General features: G+C 42.8%; 1 protein-coding gene across 1 annotated transcript; it reads right to left on the bottom strand.

Moving 5' to 3' along the window:
• Positions 1-7778: 7778 nt before the first annotated feature.
• On the bottom strand, positions 7779-12858 carry KRT40 (keratin 40). Its single transcript, XM_002719141.5, has 7 exons — positions 12346-12858; positions 11587-11669; positions 11171-11327; positions 10360-10521; positions 10156-10281; positions 8801-9021; positions 7779-8321 (listed from the first exon to the last, which is right to left on the bottom strand). Exons 1-7 carry the CDS (start codon positions 12790-12792, stop codon positions 8222-8224), a joined length of 1296 nt encoding a protein of 431 aa, XP_002719187.2. The 5' UTR covers positions 12793-12858; the 3' UTR covers positions 7779-8221.
• Between the last annotated feature and the right edge of the window lie 7078 nt (positions 12859-19936).

Below are 19936 nucleotides of genomic sequence, written 5' to 3'. Positions count from 1 at the left end.
TGTCCCGTGGCCCTCATATCCACCACACACATTCCAGCCAAACTGCCCCCTTTGCTACTCTGCAAGCTCTGCATACCTACCTGGTCCCTCCAATGTGTGTTTACTGCTGGGGTCCCTCTATGTGGCGGAGACTCTAGGGCTCACACCTGTCCAGCTCTCTCCTTTTGGGCACAAGGGAATGTACACTCCCTGGTCCCTTTGCAGTTAGGCAGGGTGTTAATCAGCCTTTAATTTCGGGTTCAAGACCCTCAGTCTGTCTCTTTTCTTGCCTTAGGGACCAGGGAGGCAGCATGTTCCAGATACTGTGTTATGCCTGCTTTTCTGTTTTTGTTGGTGTGTCATTTTGGGGCATCTTAGCTGGACAAACTTAAATTCACACTCTCTCCCAGAAGGACAAGTCTGGAGGTAATAGATGGGAGTTCTCTCTACAAATTTTCTTAGACAACAGAAGCTTCTGGGAAGGGGCCATGCAGGACAGAGGAAGGCTTTGGAGAGAGCTTGAGACCAATAGCTGAGGGACAGGAGCGAACACTTGCCAATGCAGAGCCAAGAATACATGAATTGCAAATACAGTCATACACAGAATGGTGATGTTTTGGCTAACAGTGGACTGCGAGCATGATGATGATCCATAAAATTATATTGGAGCGGAGATTCCCATGGCTGAGTGAAGCCAGAGTGATCGTAATGTTGTTTTACAGCACATTACTCATGTGCTGTAGTGATGCTGGTGTCAACAGACCTGCTGTGCTGCCAGCGACATACGAGGTTAGCACATACAATTATGTACCATACATAATCCTTGATCATGACCCTCAACAGCTGTTACTATTTCACCTAGTATACTGTTTATCGTTAATTTAGTTTACTCCCATATATGTAAGTATACATTTCCATATACATATGTGTATATATCAACAGTGTATTGTAAACAGCATGCCATATTATACTAGAAGAGCCTTGTACATCTTGTGTTCACTATGTCCCTTGACTATGTTGAAAGGCTACTTCAGGCGACTGGTCAGTACCCTCTAGGTTTGTATAAGTATGCACTCAGGTGTTCACACCAGGACCAACTTGCCTTATCATGCATTTTCAGCACATGGTCCTGTTGTCAAACGACACGTGACTGTACTAAAAGTACACTGTGAGGGGCTTGAGTCCCCAAGTCACGAATGCTTGTAGGTGAGCCTTGAGGCCAGTTTTCATGAAGTCCCTCATGGTGGGTTGTATAAAAAAAAATCTAGAATGCAAGAATTTTTTTTGTTGTTATTTCTTACAGATGAATCATGGTTTTAACTCTTTGTAATACTATAGGCTGAAGTTATTGGCATCTTGTCAAGTGAACTATTAAACGCACTCAAATATTAGATTCTTAGCCAAAAGTTAGGACTTTCCAAGATTTTACTGAGGAAGTTCTTATAATAAGGAGTTTAAAAAGTTCTGCTTTTTATTTATTTATTGATCTCTTTGAGGTAGAGAACAGAATAGTGATCACCAGAAGCTAGGAAGAGTAGGGAGAGGGGGTTAAAGAGAGATTGGGTAACAGGTACCAAAATACTTATGTTAGAAAGGAAGGTTCAGTTCTTGTGGTCTGCAGTGTGGTAGTTAACTACAGTCTACATAATTTGTTACATATTTCCAAATATCTAGAAGAGTTCAGAGATTCCCAACACATTTAGATAATAAATATTTGAGGGGATGTAAATGCTAATTACCATGATCTGATCACTGCACATTACATACATGTGTTGGTTCACCCCCCAAATGGCCGCTACAGCTGGCGCCTGCACCAATCCGAAGCCGGGAGCCAGGTGCTTCTTCCTGGTCTCCCATGCGGGTGCAGGGCCCAAGGACCTGGGCCATCCTCCACTGCCTTCCCTGGCCACAGCAGAGAGCTGGACTAGAAGAGGAGTAACTGGGACAGAATTCGGCGCCCCAACCGGGACTAGAACCCAGGATGCCAGCACCACAGGTGGAGGATTAGCCAAGTGAGCCGTGGTGCCGGCCCCTCTCTGACTTTCAAAATAAATAAATAAATAAACAAATAAATCTTTTTTTTTTATTAAAGTGCAATTGCCATTTCAGTGCTCGACAACTCAGGGAAATGCCTACTGCATGTATTCACGTGGAAAGGGCTAGAATTCCTCTCATGACATTGGGTAACGCTGGGTAAGATTTGTGCTTCCGAATCACTTGGCTTTGTGAGAAGTTCCTGACACTCTCACAGCCTGCCTGTGATTTTGATCCCTTATTCTTTCTTAAGCACATGGTTACCTCTTTTATTTAACTTTCTGTCTTGCTGTCGGCCATTTCTACTGGTTGGCTGTGCATGTCCCAGGTACCCTGCACCCTTTGCTGACACCACCCACACTGTTTCCCTCATCCTGTTGCCTGCAGCAGATCTCTCTTTAGTTGATGAGATTGTGTTTATCTCTGCTTATCCTGAGTGCTGTGCCATTGTGTGCCTTTGAAGTCTTTCCTCCTTCTTGTCCCGTGCTCTCTAAATAGTGATGGCGCCAAGCTGTGCTCAACACTCACCCTATAGAATGTTTCCTTAGGACTTTGCAGAAAACACCAAATCAAGATGCCAGTTGCAAAGATGTGTATCTTTTTTTTAAGATGTACACTCCGCAGGAGAGGGGACAGTGTTTCTGCATGTCTTATGGTGCATTCTTCTCTATAAATGCTCAGAGATATTGATGAGTGGATCTTGGTGATGGGGTGAGCAACTGAAACCCCAGACATTGTTTTGTTCCTTGTGGTAACTCAGATTAAATTGAGAAATACTGACTTTTTTTCACAATTGTCCCAAATATTGCCTTCATATAAAAGAGAGAGGGAGAGAAAAACAAGTTGGAATATCTGCAGTTTGGAGGAGGGCTTCTCAGAACTGCTCTGCAATCTCAGACCTGTAATGGCTGAAATTCTTGTTCTTTGTGTATATTGTACTCTTGCCTACCAGTGTAAATTACTCTGCTGCGGGATGCCTGACTGGAGAATACACAGTGATTCAGAATCATAGGAATAATTTTGGCCTACAATTTTCTAAAAACCAGACTTATAAATACCCATGAGTTAGTATTCAAATATAAATATATTGCATCACTGCTAAAGTAGCTGTATACCTGATGCCCCTAGATTTTAGAAACGTTTAATCTATGTTGGATGGTAGAAAGGAAAGGTCGTTTGGGCTGCACAAATGAATTACGGTCAAAAAAGCTTGAGCCGCCTGTCCCCCTCACCCCAGCCATTTGTACAGAGGTGGATCATCCAAGAAAAGCTCAGATCCAGGACTAACCTTTATCTGTGATGCATGTTGGGTAAAATACCACACAAAAGCAGATGTGGAGTGCCAAGAGTAAACGAGGGCTCCCAAATGGTCATCTTTTTATTATAAGGGTTTTTTTTTTTTTTAAACTTGGGTTTCATTTTGACTTTACATAAGGCTGAGAATATTCCTAACTCCTCAAATACCAGTAGGTTAATTGACTCACGAAAAAATGTCATATCTAAGAGGAGGTAGTCATGTGTATCTTTCTGATGGGAAACTCAGATATAGTTCAGATATAGTTACAGATGCTGAGAAAATGATTAAACCAAGGCATATTTTGCCACAATCTTAATCAAGGTAGAAAAGAAGACGTGGCAAAGGTTGAGGACAGGTGGGTGACAGGCAGACAGTTAATGAGATGTACGCGATGGAACCTTCCAGATGGCTGGGATTTGTGGTGCTATAGAACTATACCGTTACATTTATTCCCAATTCATTGTCAGAGGGGTAAATGGCATTTGAACAATATTTCATGGATCTGTTTATCTGGGAAATTTTTATTTTGAACAGTTTCACTCTTTCTAAATATTAAATAGAAAATGTGCTATATAAAGATACCAAGTATAACATTTTATATCTGATATTTCAGTTTTCATTAACTATTATTATTATGTGCTTTGTTTCTGAGTTTGCAAAAGAAAAAAAATAGGGATGTGAAGAGAGAACTTTTCTATAGCTTTGTATTTTTCTAAACTTAAATTTTTGAATAATTATAGATCCACAGGAATTTTGCTAAGAAGGAATGGTGAGGTCCTTTGTACCCTAGTTTCTTCTAATAGTTGCATCTAACTCAATGATGAGACTTTTGTCAAATCAGGAAGTTGACGCTGGAACACTGTGTAGGTTTAGTTGTCTATAAACTTGTTTTGTGCATATAGATTCATGTAGCCACACCTGCAATAAAGATGCAGGACTGTTGTCATCACAGAGGTCTCTCACACTATACCTAATTTGTCCTCCATCTCTGTAATCTTGGCATTTTAAGAATACAAGTAATATATGACCCTTCGAGTTGGCTGTTTTTCACTTAGCAAATTGACCCTTTAGATCTCGAGGACATTTTGGTTGTTTCTGGCTATTGATTCTTATTTATGGTGACAAATCTGCCATCATTCAAGTGTTTTTCTCTTATTAGTGAAGTGTCATTTCTTCTCCCTGGTTTCATGGTTTTTCTTTTTTGTCTTAAGTTTTAAAAAGTTTTGACTTTGAGGTGACTTCATGTAGATCTCTATGCATTTATCATTTTTAGGGTTTGCTGCTTCTTGTACTTATAATTTTTTTTTTGACAGGCAGAGTTAGACAGTGAGAGAGAGACAGAGAGAAAGGTCTTCCTTTCCGTTGGGTCACCCACCAAATGGCCACTACAGCTGGCGCACTGCGCCAATCTGAAGCCAGGAGCCAGGTGCTTCCTCCTGGTCTCCCATGCAGGTGCAGGGCCCAAGCACTTGGGCCATCCTCCACTGCCTTCCTGGGCTACAGCAGAGAGCTGGACTGGAAGAGGAGCAACCGGGACAGAATCCTGTGCCCCAACTGGGACTAGAACCTGGGGTGCTGGCGCCGCAGGTGGAGGATTAGCCAAGTGAGTCGTGGTGCCGGCCTACTTATAGGTTTTTGTCTTTTGTAAAATTTGGAAAAAAATTTTCAGCCTTTATTTTTTCAAATACATTTTGGGTTCCACTCTCTCTCTCTTCCTGTTATAGGACTACGATGACTGTTGGTTATTTTGACATAGATACAGAGTTCCCTGAGGCTCTGTTGACGGTTTTTGTCAGATTTTATTCCCTCTGGCTTTCTGATTAGGGGATAGCTTTTGTCTCATTAGTAAGGTCACTGGTCTCCTCCCCTTCTGGTCTGTCTGTCCTTCTGCTTAGCCCATCCATTCACATTTGTGTTGGGTTTTCTTTTTTCAATTCTGAAATTCCCATTTGATTATTCTTTGCTGAGATTTTTCCCTATGATTTCATTTGTTAGAACGGTTCATTGAAGCTTTGCATTTTGGAGCATTTTTGAACATTTTTAAGAAGGCTGTTTCAAAATCCTTGTCAGATAATTCTAACGTCTTTGTCATCATTGTGTTGGACTCTGTTGGTTTTCTTGTTTAAGATAAGGTTTCTTTGGGCCGGTGCTGTGGTGTAGTGGGCGAGGCCAACTCCTGCAGCACTGGAATCCCATGTGGGCACCAGTTTGTTGGCTGCTCCTCTTCTGACCCAGCTCTCTGCTATGGCCTGGGAAAGCAGTAGAAGATGACCCAAGTCCTTGGGCCCCTGCATCCATGTAGGAAACCCAGAGGAAGCTCCTGGCTCCTGGCTCCTGGCTTCAGATTGGCCCAACTCTGGCCATTGTGTCCATTTGGGGGAAATGAACCAGGGGATGGAAGACATTTCTCTCTGTCTCTGCCTCTCTATCCTTGTAAGTCTACCTCTTAAATAAATGAATGAAATCTTTTTTAAAAAATGAGGTTTCTTGATTCTTGGTATGGAGAGTGATTTTTGTGGAAACTTGGACATTGGGGGATTCTGAGATTCTGGATATTGTATTCCTTCTGGTTGTGCAGGTCTCCCCTGAGACTGCCTGGTAGGGGCAGGGATTGCTGCCTGGTTACTGCCAGGTAGGAGTGGAAGTCCAGGTTCTCCACTTCCCCTCCATTGCCATCCGAGGGGAGTCTTCCCCCTCACGGCTGGAGGGGCGGGATTCCAGGCTTCTCACTTGGCCTCCACCAGCACCACCATGACTGGGAGGGCCAGGAGCACCTCATTACTGCCTCCCTTGAGGCTTCTGCTGGCCCTGATGGGGTGGCCTTGCTGACTCTCCAGTAGTCCCCCTTAGACACTACCAGAGAGGAGAGAGAAGTGCCTCCCTTGCGGCCAGGTGCAGTTAATCCCAGGTTCCCCGAGTGGTCTTCACTGAGTCTGTGCTGATGGCAGCAGGGCCTAGTGTCTCACCACGGGCATGGAGACGCTGGGTTCCTGCCCCATCTTCTCAGCCTCTAGTGAGGGAGTTTGGCTGCCTTGCTGCAGCTTTGGGAGGATAGAAGTCTCCGAGACTTCGCACTTGGCCTTTCCTGCTGGGGATGGGTGGGCAAAACCATTCTTTTTTTCCTGTGGTGTTTGGTTAAGTGGTTATTGTCTGAGGGTTTTCTGTCTTTCTAGGCTGTGTCTTCTCTGGTTCTTTGGCTAGAGAGAGCAAGCTCTTGGGCTTGCTGCTGTGTCTGCCTCTGCTGGCGTTTCTGGGTTGTCAGTCTTTGCAGCTTTTACTCTGGGACAAATGAGGTGAAAAGAAAACCTAAGGAGCCCACCACAGCATCGTTCCTCAGGCCCCAAATCTCTACTTAGCCTGTTTTATTCTTTTACTTTTCAGAGTCTTCTTATATTTGTTTTATATGTAACTTCCAGGATTTTTAGCTATACAGAGGAGGAAGAATAAGGAACTGTGCACCCAGTTAATATTTTTTTGGAAGGTGAAATTCTTTACTTTGCTTTTTAAAGGTGAGACTAATTATTCTTATTACCTAAATGTCCAGTGACAGCTCCATGTGCCTGTGGTATATTATGCAACCACTAAAATGATGGTCATGAGATAATCATGTTATTTATTAGGACTGAAAATGCTTAGATGACATAGTGAAAAAGGGAAAGATTACACAACTGTTTATCTGCAAATGTGATTGTATCTAGGTGGAAAAACCTGTTTTAAAAAGGCTAACAATGATTGCTGGGTGGGGGATGGGAGGAAATTATGCAAGAATTTTCTCCCTTTAATGTGTTAATGTTTTAAAAAGTTAACTTAGTACTTTCCTAATAAAAATAAAACATGTTGTATTATGTTTTTTAATGTTTAAAATATTTGAGAAAAAGAGGGCCAGGGAGCAGTGCTGTGGTGCACTGGGTTGAAAGCCCTGGCCTGTAGTGCCAGTGTCCCATATGGGTACTGGTTCAAGTCCTGGCTGCTCTACTTCCAATCCAATTCCCTGCTGATGTGCCTAGGAAAACAGGAGGATGCCCAAGTCCCTGGGCCCCTGCACCCACAAGAGAGACCTGGAAGAAGCTCCTGGCTCCTGGCTTCCAATCAGCCCAGCTTTGGCCATTGCAACCATTTGGGGCGTGAACCAGTGGAGGGAAGACCTCTCTTTCACTCTTGGTCTCTACGTCTCTCTGCAATTCTGTCTTTCAAATAAATAATATAAATATTTAAGAGAGAGAGACAGACAGTGAATGAGCAGGTATGTCATTTGCTGGCTCATTCCCCAAGTGCTGGGAGCTGGGAACTCAATCCAGTTTCCCATAGCGACAACAGAGACCAAACACTTGAATACCCACTGCTGCCTCCCAGTGTGCACTTTAGTAGGAAACCGGAATTAGTGTCAGACCTGGAACTTGGACCCAGACACTTGGATATGTGATGTGGGTGTCACAAGTAGAGTTGTAACAATTGCACCGAATGCCTTTCCCAGTTTATTATACTTTATTTATAAGTTTTCTCTCAAAAAGATGCATACAAGTATCTTCCATGGTAGGTGACATTTTGCATGGATTTAATGTATTTGTATTTGAGGAGTTAGAGAATATTTGCAAATTCAAACTATGGTCATGGGTTTAAACAACTGCTTTGCCATCAGGCGGCTTTTATATTAAGAACAAGAAGTCACAGAGCTGTATTTACCATGCTAAAGCAATGAAACACATTGTATTTGGAGATTTGCAAGAAAGCTCTACTGGCTCCTAGAATACCAAAATGAGCTGAAAGGAGAGAAAATGATAAAGCAGAAATATCTAAGGATACTTGGAGGACAATTGAAGCTCTACAAGCCCTCCAGAGTTGCGTTTCTGGTTTTGACGTCCGTCATTGAAGCCCGTCTCCTGGCCTGCTGACATGCTGAGTGTTTAAGGATCACAAGTGGCAGTTTTCAATTGTGCAGAGAACGTAGGCTGAGCATGGCTCACAAGTGCTGTTTGATGTGCACGCTGTAGAACAGGGATTACAGGAAAGCCTGGGGAAAATTAAGGTGGATCCAAGCTGAACCAGGGAATCTTGATAACATGTCCAAGTTCAAGTTCACCCTACACATTGCATTCTGGAGAAAACTCCTTGTCAAACAGCCTTGCAGGGAAGCCTGTTTCAGCTGTGGACCCAGAGTGTTACATGGTGCTCCCTGCAGCAGTGGCTGCTGAATAATATGTTGGGGGTGTTTTCTTCATTTTGTAGTATACTGTCTTAGGCGTGTTCCTGATTAGTGGAAAAGAGGTGCGTGAAGAAGCCCCCAGCTTGGTCCTTGTTCTGCTCTGGGGCTTCAGAATATGCTAGGACTTTTCTATTGGTGTGTGCTTAGCCTCAGCTAGGTTTTCATCAGTCTTTCAAAAAGATCCCTCGATGCACTGGGGAGGTTTGACCTTGGCCCTACGGGGGAAACAGGATTCTTCACATCAGCCACTTTGACTGGGGGATTCCACGAGTCACTGGGGAACTCACCTGCAGTCCTCACTGTCCAGCAGGCCCCGGTACGTGCTGATCTCTGACTCCAGCCGGGCCTTGGTGTCCAGCAGCACCTGGTACTCCTGGTTCTGCCGCTCCAGGTCGCAGCGGATCTCAGCCAGCTGGTTCTCCACATTATCAATCAGGCATTGCATCTGGGCCAGCTGGGTGCCGTACTGGGCCTCGGTTTCTGCCACAGTGCATTCCAGGGATTCTATCTGCAGGAGGAAGACATTGTCCAAAGACTAGCACAGTCTCTGGGGCCAGACAACTTGTGTTCAAATTCTTGCTCTACCCTTTTCCAGCTATGTGACCTCGGGAAAGTTCCTTAGGTTCTCTGAACCTCAGTTTTGTTCTCTGTAGAATGGAGAATGCAAAGTCCCTATCTCATGGGAAGGCTGTAAGGATCAACCAAGTTGATATATGCCAGTGCTCGGAGAAGTGTCTGGAAGAATTTTAAGGGCTGTGGAAACGTTAGCTATTGCACCTGTGATTACTGCAACCGATGGGGTGTTTGTGTATCTTACGGAGTATCCGTAGCATTTGAGAAGAACTCTGAATTTGGGGTCCTGGTAGGAGGAGTGGGATAGTGTGGTTTACAGGAGGAGCTCCGGGTTGAACCACTTGGATTCAGCTTCCACTTCTGCATGACCTTCTGCAGATTTCTTAATTTGAATATCAGTTTTCCTTGTCATTGTTATGGGGTTAATAAAGGTTTCTATCCCATAAAGTTATGGTCAGGCTTGAATTAGCATGATGCCTCTCACAAGAAGAGTGCTCAGCTATTCTTCATCTAGAAATTCTGCAGGACCCCACACAGTCCACACTGCAGTGCTGGACTGGAACTGGCTAGTGTAATCTTGCCTGCGTGGTAGCCTTGCTGCCTGCGTGGGCTGGGTGGCGTGCAGTGAAGGATCAGGGTGAAGTGTGGATCCTGAGAAGTGTTATGATCATTGTAGGGTGAAAAGTTTAAAGTCTTTGTTTTAGTATAATGGTGATCTTGGCATATTGGCCTGATCAAAAGAGACTTAAAATCCTCTGGACTGCCTACGTGCTATGCTGCTGTGGCCTCTCCACTCCTGCCTGTCTCTGGGGGGTGCCGCAGGATCGCACTCAGGCCTGCGGGGAAGGTTAGAACACCCTGGTGGGCCGGTGCAAGCTGTTGACCTGTCACTTCTGCCTCTAGCTGGGTAAGCATGGTGGTTGGAAAGGCAAGGAAGCGGAATCCTTGCAACTTGGAAATCCAGACCTGCCACACGAACTGGGGATCTCTGCCTTGGGTTGTGGGAAAGGGTGTTTGTCAGAGCCCGATTTATCAGTGACAAGGCGGACACCTTCTTTGCCATACGCACCAGGCTTTGCTGTGCCTGAAGTTCAATTTCCAGCGTGTTGGCTGTGCGTTTCAGCTCCAGCATCTCCGTCTGGCAGCCCTGCAGCTGCTCTGCACTGGACAGCTGCTGCTGATTCAGCTCCTCTGTCTGAAACACAGGCATGGTTAGAGAACCCTGCCGAGGCACATGCGGGGAGTCCTGCTCCCATGTTGCTTCGGGCCTGACCTGAGCAGCGAACCACTCCTCCACGTCTCTGCGGTTGTTGGCGAGCAACGTCTCATACTGACAGCGCATCTCATCCAGGACCTCGTTGAGGTCGATGGTGGGGGCGGTGTCCAGCTCCACACTGAGTCGGTCACCGAGCTGGCCACGGAGCAAGTTGACCTCCTGAAAGTGGGAAGGGAGTGAAGAATGTCACAGAGCAGTAGGGCAAAATCCATCCGACACACAGTGGCATCCCATTCCCGAGTTGTGAAATACTGAGTAAAAGTGTAGGATTTTAATTCTGATGCCCTGGGCTAATTCTCTTTCCCCCCCCTTACAAGTGCCCAGTTTCTTCTGCAAAATTGGCATAGTAATTTTATTTTGTTCTGGGGGATTATTGTGAGATATGGAAGAGTTAATATGTGCATACATATAAAGAATTTAGGAAGTTGCTTCAAAGAGGATGTTCTCAGTAAATGTGAACTGTTGTCATCATCCACAAATGCCCAAAGAGAAAACACATCTATTACATGATTCTGCACTTCATTTTCTGGTTCATCAAAACGAGATCAACACTTTCGTATTTTATGATTTTAAAAAGTTCATAGAAATGGGATATTTAAAACTGGTCTGGATACCAGAGGCGTCTTCATGCCCTATCTGAGGTGGACGTCACAGTGGAGTGGTCAGGCTGAGCGCAGTAGAGCCTCGAGGAGTGTTAGTTCAGCTTCAGCAGCGTTCTCCCAGGTTCAGTTTGCACACATCAACTTGAACTCTACCAGTGTAACGTTTCCACTCTTAGACTCCTTCTGGGTTGCTGCCTCTTTCTCACCTCTTTATGGCTTTTCTTAAGGCAAAGGAGATCATCCTTCAGAGACTCCACTTGGGCTTCCAGATCAGATTTGCACAGGGTCAGCTCACCCAGGATCCCACGCAGGCCACTGATGTCATTCTCCACCAGCTGACGCAGGGACAGTTCACTGTCGTACCTTACACAGCAAGAGAGATACATGCAATGCTGCTTTCCCACACACCGTGTAAGTGCTGGGTGCACTGGGGGATTGACACACAGGCTCAAGGAAGCCGCATGCTGTCGTTTATTTTGTGTATGAAATAATTACAAATTTGAGCTTTTAGAATATTTTAGCTTGAAAAAATTATATAGAGAATATTCTGTGTGTGTGTGTCTGTGTGTAAGAGACACAGAAAGAAAACCACAAATTATATTCAAATTGCAGGTAAACTTACTTTGTCCGAAAGTCCTCAGCAGCCAGTTTGCAGTTGTCGAGCTGTACAGCAAGTCTAGAATTCTCTGCTTTCGTGCACAAGATCTGAGAAGCAAGTTATTAGGTAAAGTAAATGGTTCTTGGAAAGAAACCTGAACACCTGTACCCTTCATGGCTCTGCCATTAGTTGTCTGTGAGGGGATGTAAGAAAGAATCAAGCTGCTTTCAGCCTGCTTGCTTGTTAACTTTGTGACTTACTGAAGAGAAAAGGCAGTGCCAACTTAGAATCAAAGCACAGACATGAAAAGGGCTCAGGACATTTCCCAATATTGCTTGGCAGTTGAATGCTGTTCAGGTCTTCTGCATCAGTAGTTTGTATTAGAACTGTATCCCCACCAACAGTAATAGAAATTCATCCGTAAGAGAAGAAAATGATTTCTAGGTGAAATTGTATGATATAACAATGGCATTTCAATTCTGGTGTAAAAATTGATATAAATGTGCAGGGATGCATATGGAAGTGCCACACACACACTCTATAGGAGATACAGCTGAAGACCACCAGCCCCTGTCCCCATCATAGCCCCTTGGTGAACAGGGGCAGCTGTGGGGCTGCTGCTGACTCCTAACCTTCAGTCCTGTGCCCTCTCTTTCATATCTCATGAACTCACAGATTTCGCCTTTCCTTTGGTTTCTTTCCGCAAGAATGCCTCTTCTAAGGTAAAGGTAAAGCCAATCGTAGATTAGGAAGGTGGAACATTAAGGTGACGAGACACGGAACCTTTTGCTGGAGATCTTCAATGATGTTGAAGTAGCACTGACAGTCAGGGCACGGCAGTGGGATACTCTCTTGACACTGTTCTCGGATCTTGCACTCCAGCTCGGCGTTGGTCTCCTCCAGGCTGCGCACCTTCTCCAGATAGCTGGCGAGTCTGTCATTCAGGAGCTGCATGGTCTCTTTCTCGTTGCTGTTGAGCATCCCATCCTCACACCACGCGCAGCTCCCTGCCAAGCATGGACTGTCACAACTCCCAACCAAGTAGCATGGCGTGAGGCAACGGGTGGACAAGCAAGACCTGGAGAGGAAGCCGGGGCTCCGACATCTGCCTGCAGAGCCGTCACTGGGGAGACAAGTCCTTTCCAGGGAGTGGGCGGAAGCAGGTGCACAGCCAGAGGCTCTGGCACAGGACTCAGAAGAGCAGTGTGTGTGGGAAGCTTCGGAAGTCATTCTTGAAGTGATGAGCAGAGAGTGTCTGCAAAACTCCTTTGCTTTGACTCAAAAAGTCTCCTTCCTTCCTGAGACTTTTATATAGCACTTCCCTGCCCTGGGTATTTACCGGGGCACCAGATGTTTTCTGTACCCTGTCGGTACCAGTTTCCATACAAACGTTTCATTAGTGTTGTTTATTTATGGAGGAAGAGTTTCATGCCTCATAAAAGAGGGCTAACTTTAGGTTACTAAATCAGGCCCTACACTATTTCCACAGGTCAGTAGAACAAAATTCTTATTTCAAAAAATCATCATAGAAAGTATTGTCCTTTTGACAGAAAGAAAAAATTCAGCCAAGCAATAATGACAGGTACAACCCATCACCAGGAGGAAAACTACATGGCCCCAGAGTTTGATTCTGTGCACTGATCCTTGTGTCTACTTTCGAAAGCTAACCTGTAAGACCTGTGCCTGTTTATGGGGCACGGCGCAATATTTCAACACATGTACATGGTGTAAACAGCTCCCTTCAGCATTTCCACTTCCTTATCTTTGCTTTAAGTTTGGAGCCTATGGACTCCCCTCTTCTACTTTTAAAATGAGCACTACAACTCAGTAACGTTTATTTGTTTGTGTTACCGCCATAAAAATGGTGAGTGTGATGGGTAATATTGCCCTGCTTTTTGCGAACAGTGAGATGTGTATGGCTTTTAGTGTGTGTGCTGTGCACATGTGTGCCATCTCCCTGTATAGCAATAGAAGAATGCTGTGCACTGCTGATGGGAGCAAGTTGTTCCTGGCAGAAAAAAACATAAATTGGTCATCAAGACCTGGAATTGGATCTTTGATTTTCTGAAACTTACCTCCTCTGTGTTTCCTGCACATCATTTTTGATCAGTTATGCTATTTTTTAAACTTGTATTTTTTTTTTTTTTTTTAACAGGCAGAGTGGACAGTGAGAGAGAGAGACAGAGAGAAAGGTCTTCCTTTTGCCGTTGGTTCACCCTCCAATGGCCGCCGCGGCCGGTGTGCTGCGGCCGGCGCACCGCGCTGATCCGATGGCAGGAGCCAGGTACTTATCCTGGTCTCCCATGGGGTGCAGGGCCCAAGCACTTGGGCCATCCTCCACTGCACTCCCAGGCCACAGCAGAGAGCTGGCCTGGAAGAGGGGCAACCGGGACAGAATCCAGTGCCCCGACCGGGACTAGAACCCAGTGTGCCAGCGCCGCAAGGTGGAGGATTAGCCTAGTGAGCCGCGGCGCCGGCCCTAAACTTGTATTTTAATAAGACTGAAATGGAAGTTCTAAGTTACAGTCTTTCTTTCTTGGGAAATCCTCCTTGATTACACTTCAGGGTAGGGGAAAAGAAATCATGGAAGTCTTTTTTCTAGATATTGAATCTATTTTTAAAATTTAATCAAGTCCTAAATTCTGTGAAAATTAAAACTCCTGGAATTTGGAGAATAAAATTCTATCATATTGGTCCCAAACCAGCAGTTTCATTGGGAGAAGTCTCTGCTGCAAGAGTGGATGGACAGGGACTTGAGATGTAGCTTTGTTCATTGTCTCTTGGATTTAACTTCTATTATGAAGCATAATCTATTTCTTGGCTTTAATTGCATGTATTTCATTTTCAAAGATGCATAGAAAAGATTGACTTTAGAAACTTTAACATCTTTATAGAACAAAACCCTAAGAACCATACAAAGTTAAAAACTTTATGATCCAGAATAATCTGAATTTGTTTCCCTAACTGTGAGCTCTGCTTCCTAGGTAGCTGCACAGGAGGTAAAACTGGAAGAAATGTCTATAAATGGATTAAGAAAGACTCTTAGGATTTATTATTCACTGGGAAAATTTGCAGTTGAATTTAATGATTCCCTTTACATTTGAACACCTACGTTAAAGTTCCTAGAGTGTGTCTTGGTGTATGGATGCTGTTTTGCAAAGGGCATCAGTTCAAGTATTCAGAAATACATTTGAGAGTCAAAAATCTCTGAAAGAAAATTATAGCCCACAGTAACCCAGTGAGTCAAAAGAAGAAATATCTTGGGAGAGAACCCATGTCTTGGTTGTCCATCACAGGTTCCAGTTAATTAAAATATAGCACGTAATAGGTCATTATTTTAAAATCACTGTAGGTAAAATGAATACTTCCTTCTGTTTAGAGCTAGTTGTAAAATGTTGCTTCCTTGTCATTGATGTTTGTACAGGGTAGGACTACATACTTCGGTTTGATTAGTTGGGTAAGGTTGTATAACAACCTATAGCCGTAGTTCTCATCTTGGAACATGGAAATTGCCCAGAATTCATTTATTATCATATCATTCTGATAAGAAGGGAACATTGGGAACAGAGGGAAATGAATAGAGGCCATAGAAAGGTCACGACAGAAGCCATAATTATATACAAATATATATATGTAAATATGCTCCTATCAATACCAGTTTTTGTATAATTCAAGTCTTTTTTTTTTTGTCATGCTCTACTTTAGAAGTCCACACTTTCTGCCTGGAAAACACAACTTAATCTCTTGGCCCGTCTCCTGAAGTACTTCTCACAAACCTCAAGCGTTGTCGGGGCTGATCGGCTGCCATCCCTGTCCTGTGTGAACTTGCATGTTAGGGCTCGGCTGAGATGTTACTCAGCCACCTCACGTTGAGACAGGGGCTCTTCCCAGAGCATTCCACACATACCTCCACCAGAGTGCTGGCACTTTGCTTTTAAGGCTTGTTAGATAAGTTTAAGTTTATTGGTCCTTCTTGAACAATGTTCCTTTTAAAACAGGTGTTCTCTTCTTCTCCCTAGCACATGGGACATAATACAATAGGATCTTAATAAATGTCTGCTCAAAATAAATACACTTGCCTTACTGGAGGTTTCTGGTTTGGTAGATGACTCCTTAGGAGAAAGATCCTGTACTGAAGGACAAGGAAGCTCGAAGGAGGACAGAGGAGGCCCGGCAGCCATAATGTTTGCATTCTGGGTTCACCACTGCTACTTACTAGCTGTAGTTTTTGAAGTCATGAGGCCCCTTTGGACTTTACTTAGTCCATCCATGAAAGGGGAGTAATAGTATCTGTGTACAACTGTCAAATAATAAGCCATATGGATATCTTTGACTTTATGAAGAGTGAGATGTAAGACCATTTAAAGGTTTTCAGTTGATCCCTGTTGCTCATGTTCTTGTTCTGCTTGCACATGTTTTTTAAAAATGGCAACAACCAACCCCACTTACTGAGGTTCTGTTTTCCAGACTGGTTCATTTCTTCCTCATAGTCAGCCAGTGAGTGGGTATTATCTCTGTTGTACAGAGAGGATCACTGAGGCTCAGGAAGTTGATTTGCTTTCTGAAACCGAGTTAGTAAGTTTGTGTTTGTGTTTCCATTGAGATAAAAATGTGCAAATGGTTAAATGCAGTTTTGCCAACTGCACATAACTGTATAACTGTCACTCCAGTCAATATGTCAGAATTTCCATCACGTTTTCCTGTGCTCCTTTCACTCAGCGCTCTTCTTGGAAAGCTGTGACATGGACTCCTGTCACTGTAGATTGATAGTCTCTACTCTTGAATTTCACGTGTGAAGTCACACAGCATGCATATTTCTGTGTCTGGCTGCTTTCACTCAGTGCCAGTTTTTTTTTTTTAATCTTAAATTAAAGTTAATTTAATATTAATTTAATTTGATTTAAGTTTAATTTTTAATTTTAATCTTTAATCCATTCTGTCTTCATTAATTGTGGAGGAGTATTTCATTGCGTGCATGTACCACAACTTGTCTGTTGTTCTATGGGTGAACATTTGCGTTCTTTCTTGTTTGAGGCGATTATGAATGAAAGTCCTATGGACATTCTTTGCTGAATAGTTTTGTGGATACATGTTTTCATTCTGTTGGATCACTAGCTATGGGGTAGAACTGTTGATTCATAGGGTGGGTATGTATTTCTCTTTGTAAGAAACTATCATACTTTCCCCCCGAGTAGTTAGAGCATTTTATACTCTGACCAATAATGAAAGATTTAACCACTCCATATCTTCACCAACATTTGATGTCGTCAGACCTTTTAATTTTAGACATATTAGTCTTTGTGAGATGTAGACTTTAATTCACATTTCTGTGATGACAAATCATATTGAGCACCTTTTAAAGTATTTACTGGCCTTGTAGAGATCTTCTTTAATAAAACAATCACTCAGGTCTTTGCTTATTGTTCATTGGTTGTTTACCTTTTTATTACTGATTTTTCAAAAAGCTTTTTATATGTTGAGTGCAAGTCCATTTTAGATACATGTATTTTAAGTATTTTTCTCTGATAATGGCTTATATTTTTATTTTTGTAATGATGGGCGTAGATTTTAATCGTGAGAAGGTCCTGGTTATAATTTCTCCTGGTTAGGACTCTTTGTGACCTAAGAAATATTCCTGTTTTAGAAGTGATTTCTTGGCCGGCACCGCGGCTCACTAGGCTAATCCTCCACCTAGTGGCACCGGCACACCGGGTTCTACTCCTGGTCAGGGTGCCGGATTCTGTCCCGGTTGCCCCTCTTCCAGGCCAGCTCTCTGCTGTGGCCCGGGAAAGCAGTGGAGGATGGCCCAAGTGGTTGGGCCCTGCACCCCATGGGAGACCAGGAGAAGCACCTGGCTTCTGGCTTCGGATCAGCGCAGTGCACTGGCCACAGCGCGCCAGCCGTGGCAGCCATTGGAGGGTGAACCAACAGCAAAAGGAAGACCTTTCTCTCTGTCTCTCTCTCTCTCTCACTATCCACTCTGCCTGTCAAAAAAAAAAAAAAAAAAAAAAAAAAAAAAAAAAAAAAGAAGTGATTTCTTAGTTTATAGTTTGCTATCTTAATTCTTCTAGTATCTTTATAATTCTAGCTTTTATGTTTAAGTCTGTGAAAATCTTAATTTGTGGGTGTGATGCAGAGTTGAAGTTTTTTATTCCATTCAGTTGATCCAGCATCATTGACTGAAGTGACTCTTCATCAAAAATATATTGACTGTGCCTGTGTAGGTTCTGTTCATTTTTCTCCAAATCTTTTTTTCCTTTTATTTCTTATGTTTTGATATATCTTAAGATCATTTTGCTCTGTCCTAATAATTCACTGACCTCATCCCTAATTGGCAGTATGCAATTGCCTATTAAATCTGTCTTTTATATTCTTTATTTTTGATATTATACAACCTAATTTTAGAACTTTCATTTGCTTCTTTCTTAATTTAAATAATTTCAGTTTAACTTTTAATCTATTAAAGTTTAAAATTCTACTTTTCTTGTGAGGGTCTTTATCTTTTTAATAAATATTTTTATAAGTTTTTATTTATTTGAAAGAGTTACACAGAGAGAGAGAGGGAGAAACAGAGAGAAAGAGATCGTCCATCCACTGATTCATTCCACAAATGGCTTTAACAGCTGGGTCTGGGCCTGGCCAAAGCCAGGAGCCAGGAGCTTCATCTGAGTCTCCCACATGGATGCAGGCACATTAGCAGGGAGCTGGATTGGAACTGGAGCAGGCAGAACTCGAACTGATGCCCATATGGCATGTCAGCTTCGCAGGCTGTGGCTTAACCTGTCACTCCACAATGCTGGCCCCAAGATCTCTTATTTTGTCTATTCTTTTTGTTTAACATCTTGTACACTTTTTCCTTTAAATCCATGAAAACATTTTAACAACTGTTTTTCATCTTTTTGTACTAATTCCAGTATCTGCCTCTCTGGAATGGTTTTTATTGGCACTTTTTCTCTTCATGGTGAATGACATTTACCTGCTTCTTCACATGTCTGATAATTTTTGTTGTATGCTGTTCATTTTGCGTGATATATTTTAGGAAATCTTGATAATTGTAGATCTGAGCATTAACTTTTTGCTATGACAGGAAATATGCTCTGGCAGCTTCTCTTTTTATAAGCTTTAAAATTTGACACACAATAAATACACATGTTCGCAAGGTACAGTGTGTATAATGATCAGATCAGGGTGATCAGCATCTTTCTTTCCTACACTTATCATTTCTTTATGTTGAGAAGCTTCAAACTCCTCTCTCCTAGTTATTTATAAAATATGCTACACATTGTGAACTACCATTACCCTGCTGTGCTATAGACCATTAGAATCATTGCTCTGTGTAGCTGTGTTTTGGCACACATGAGGTCAAATCTCATTCCCCCTCCCTCTCCCTTCCTTCCCCTCCCATATATGAGTGAGAATGTGTGGTACTTGTTTGTCTGTGCCTGGTTATTTTGCTTAACATATCTTCCATTTCCATCTAAGATGCTGCAGATGACAGAACTTCACTCTTTTTCATGGCTGAATAATATTCCCTTGCGTACATTTTCCTTTTCTACTCATCCATTGAAGAATACCTCAGTTGACTCTGTATCTTGGCTATTTTGTTTAGTGCTACAATAAACATAGGAGTGCAAGTATCTCTTTGATATGCTGACTTCATTTCCATTGGGTATGTTCCTAGTGGTGGTATATGTAATGGATCATATGGCATTTCTATTTTTAGTTTTTTGAGGAGCCCCAATACTGTTTTCCATAAAGGCTGTATTAACTTACATGCCCACTAACTGTGTAAGAGTTCTCCTTTTCTGCATCCTCACCGGCATTTGTTGTTTTTCGCTTTTCTGATTAGAGTCATTCTAACTGGAGTGAGGTCATATCTCTTTGTGGTTCTGACTTGCCATTTCCCTGATGAGTGATGATACTGAGTAGTTTTTCATATACTCATCGGCTGTTTGTATATCTTCTTTTGATAAATATCAGTTAAATCATTTGCCCACTTAAAAATCAGGTTAATTTTTTGGTTGAGATTTTCAGTTCTTTGTATATTTGAGTGTTACTCTCTTGCCAGATAAATATTTTTGCAAATATTTTCTCCTATTATGCAAGTTGTCTGTTCTCTCCATTGACTGTTTCCTTTGCTGTGCAAAAGCCTCTTAGTTTGATATAATCCTGTTTGTCTAATTTTGCTTTTGTTGCCTGTACTTTCAGGGCCCTATCCAAAAAATCGTTGCCTGTATCAATGTCTCAAAATGTGTCCCTTGTGTTTTCTTCTAGTAGTTTCATAGTTGCAGGTCTTACATGTAGGTCCTTGATCCACTTTGAGTTGACTCAAATATGGTGATAGATAGGGGTCTAGTTTCATTCCTTATATGGA

Source organism: Oryctolagus cuniculus, chromosome 17, assembly GCF_964237555.1.
Source record: "Oryctolagus cuniculus chromosome 17, mOryCun1.1, whole genome shotgun sequence".
NCBI classification, from domain to species: domain Eukaryota; kingdom Metazoa; phylum Chordata; class Mammalia; order Lagomorpha; family Leporidae; genus Oryctolagus; species Oryctolagus cuniculus.
Note: the sequence above shows the minus strand (reverse complement) of the source record. Positions and strands in the feature narration are given on the sequence as shown.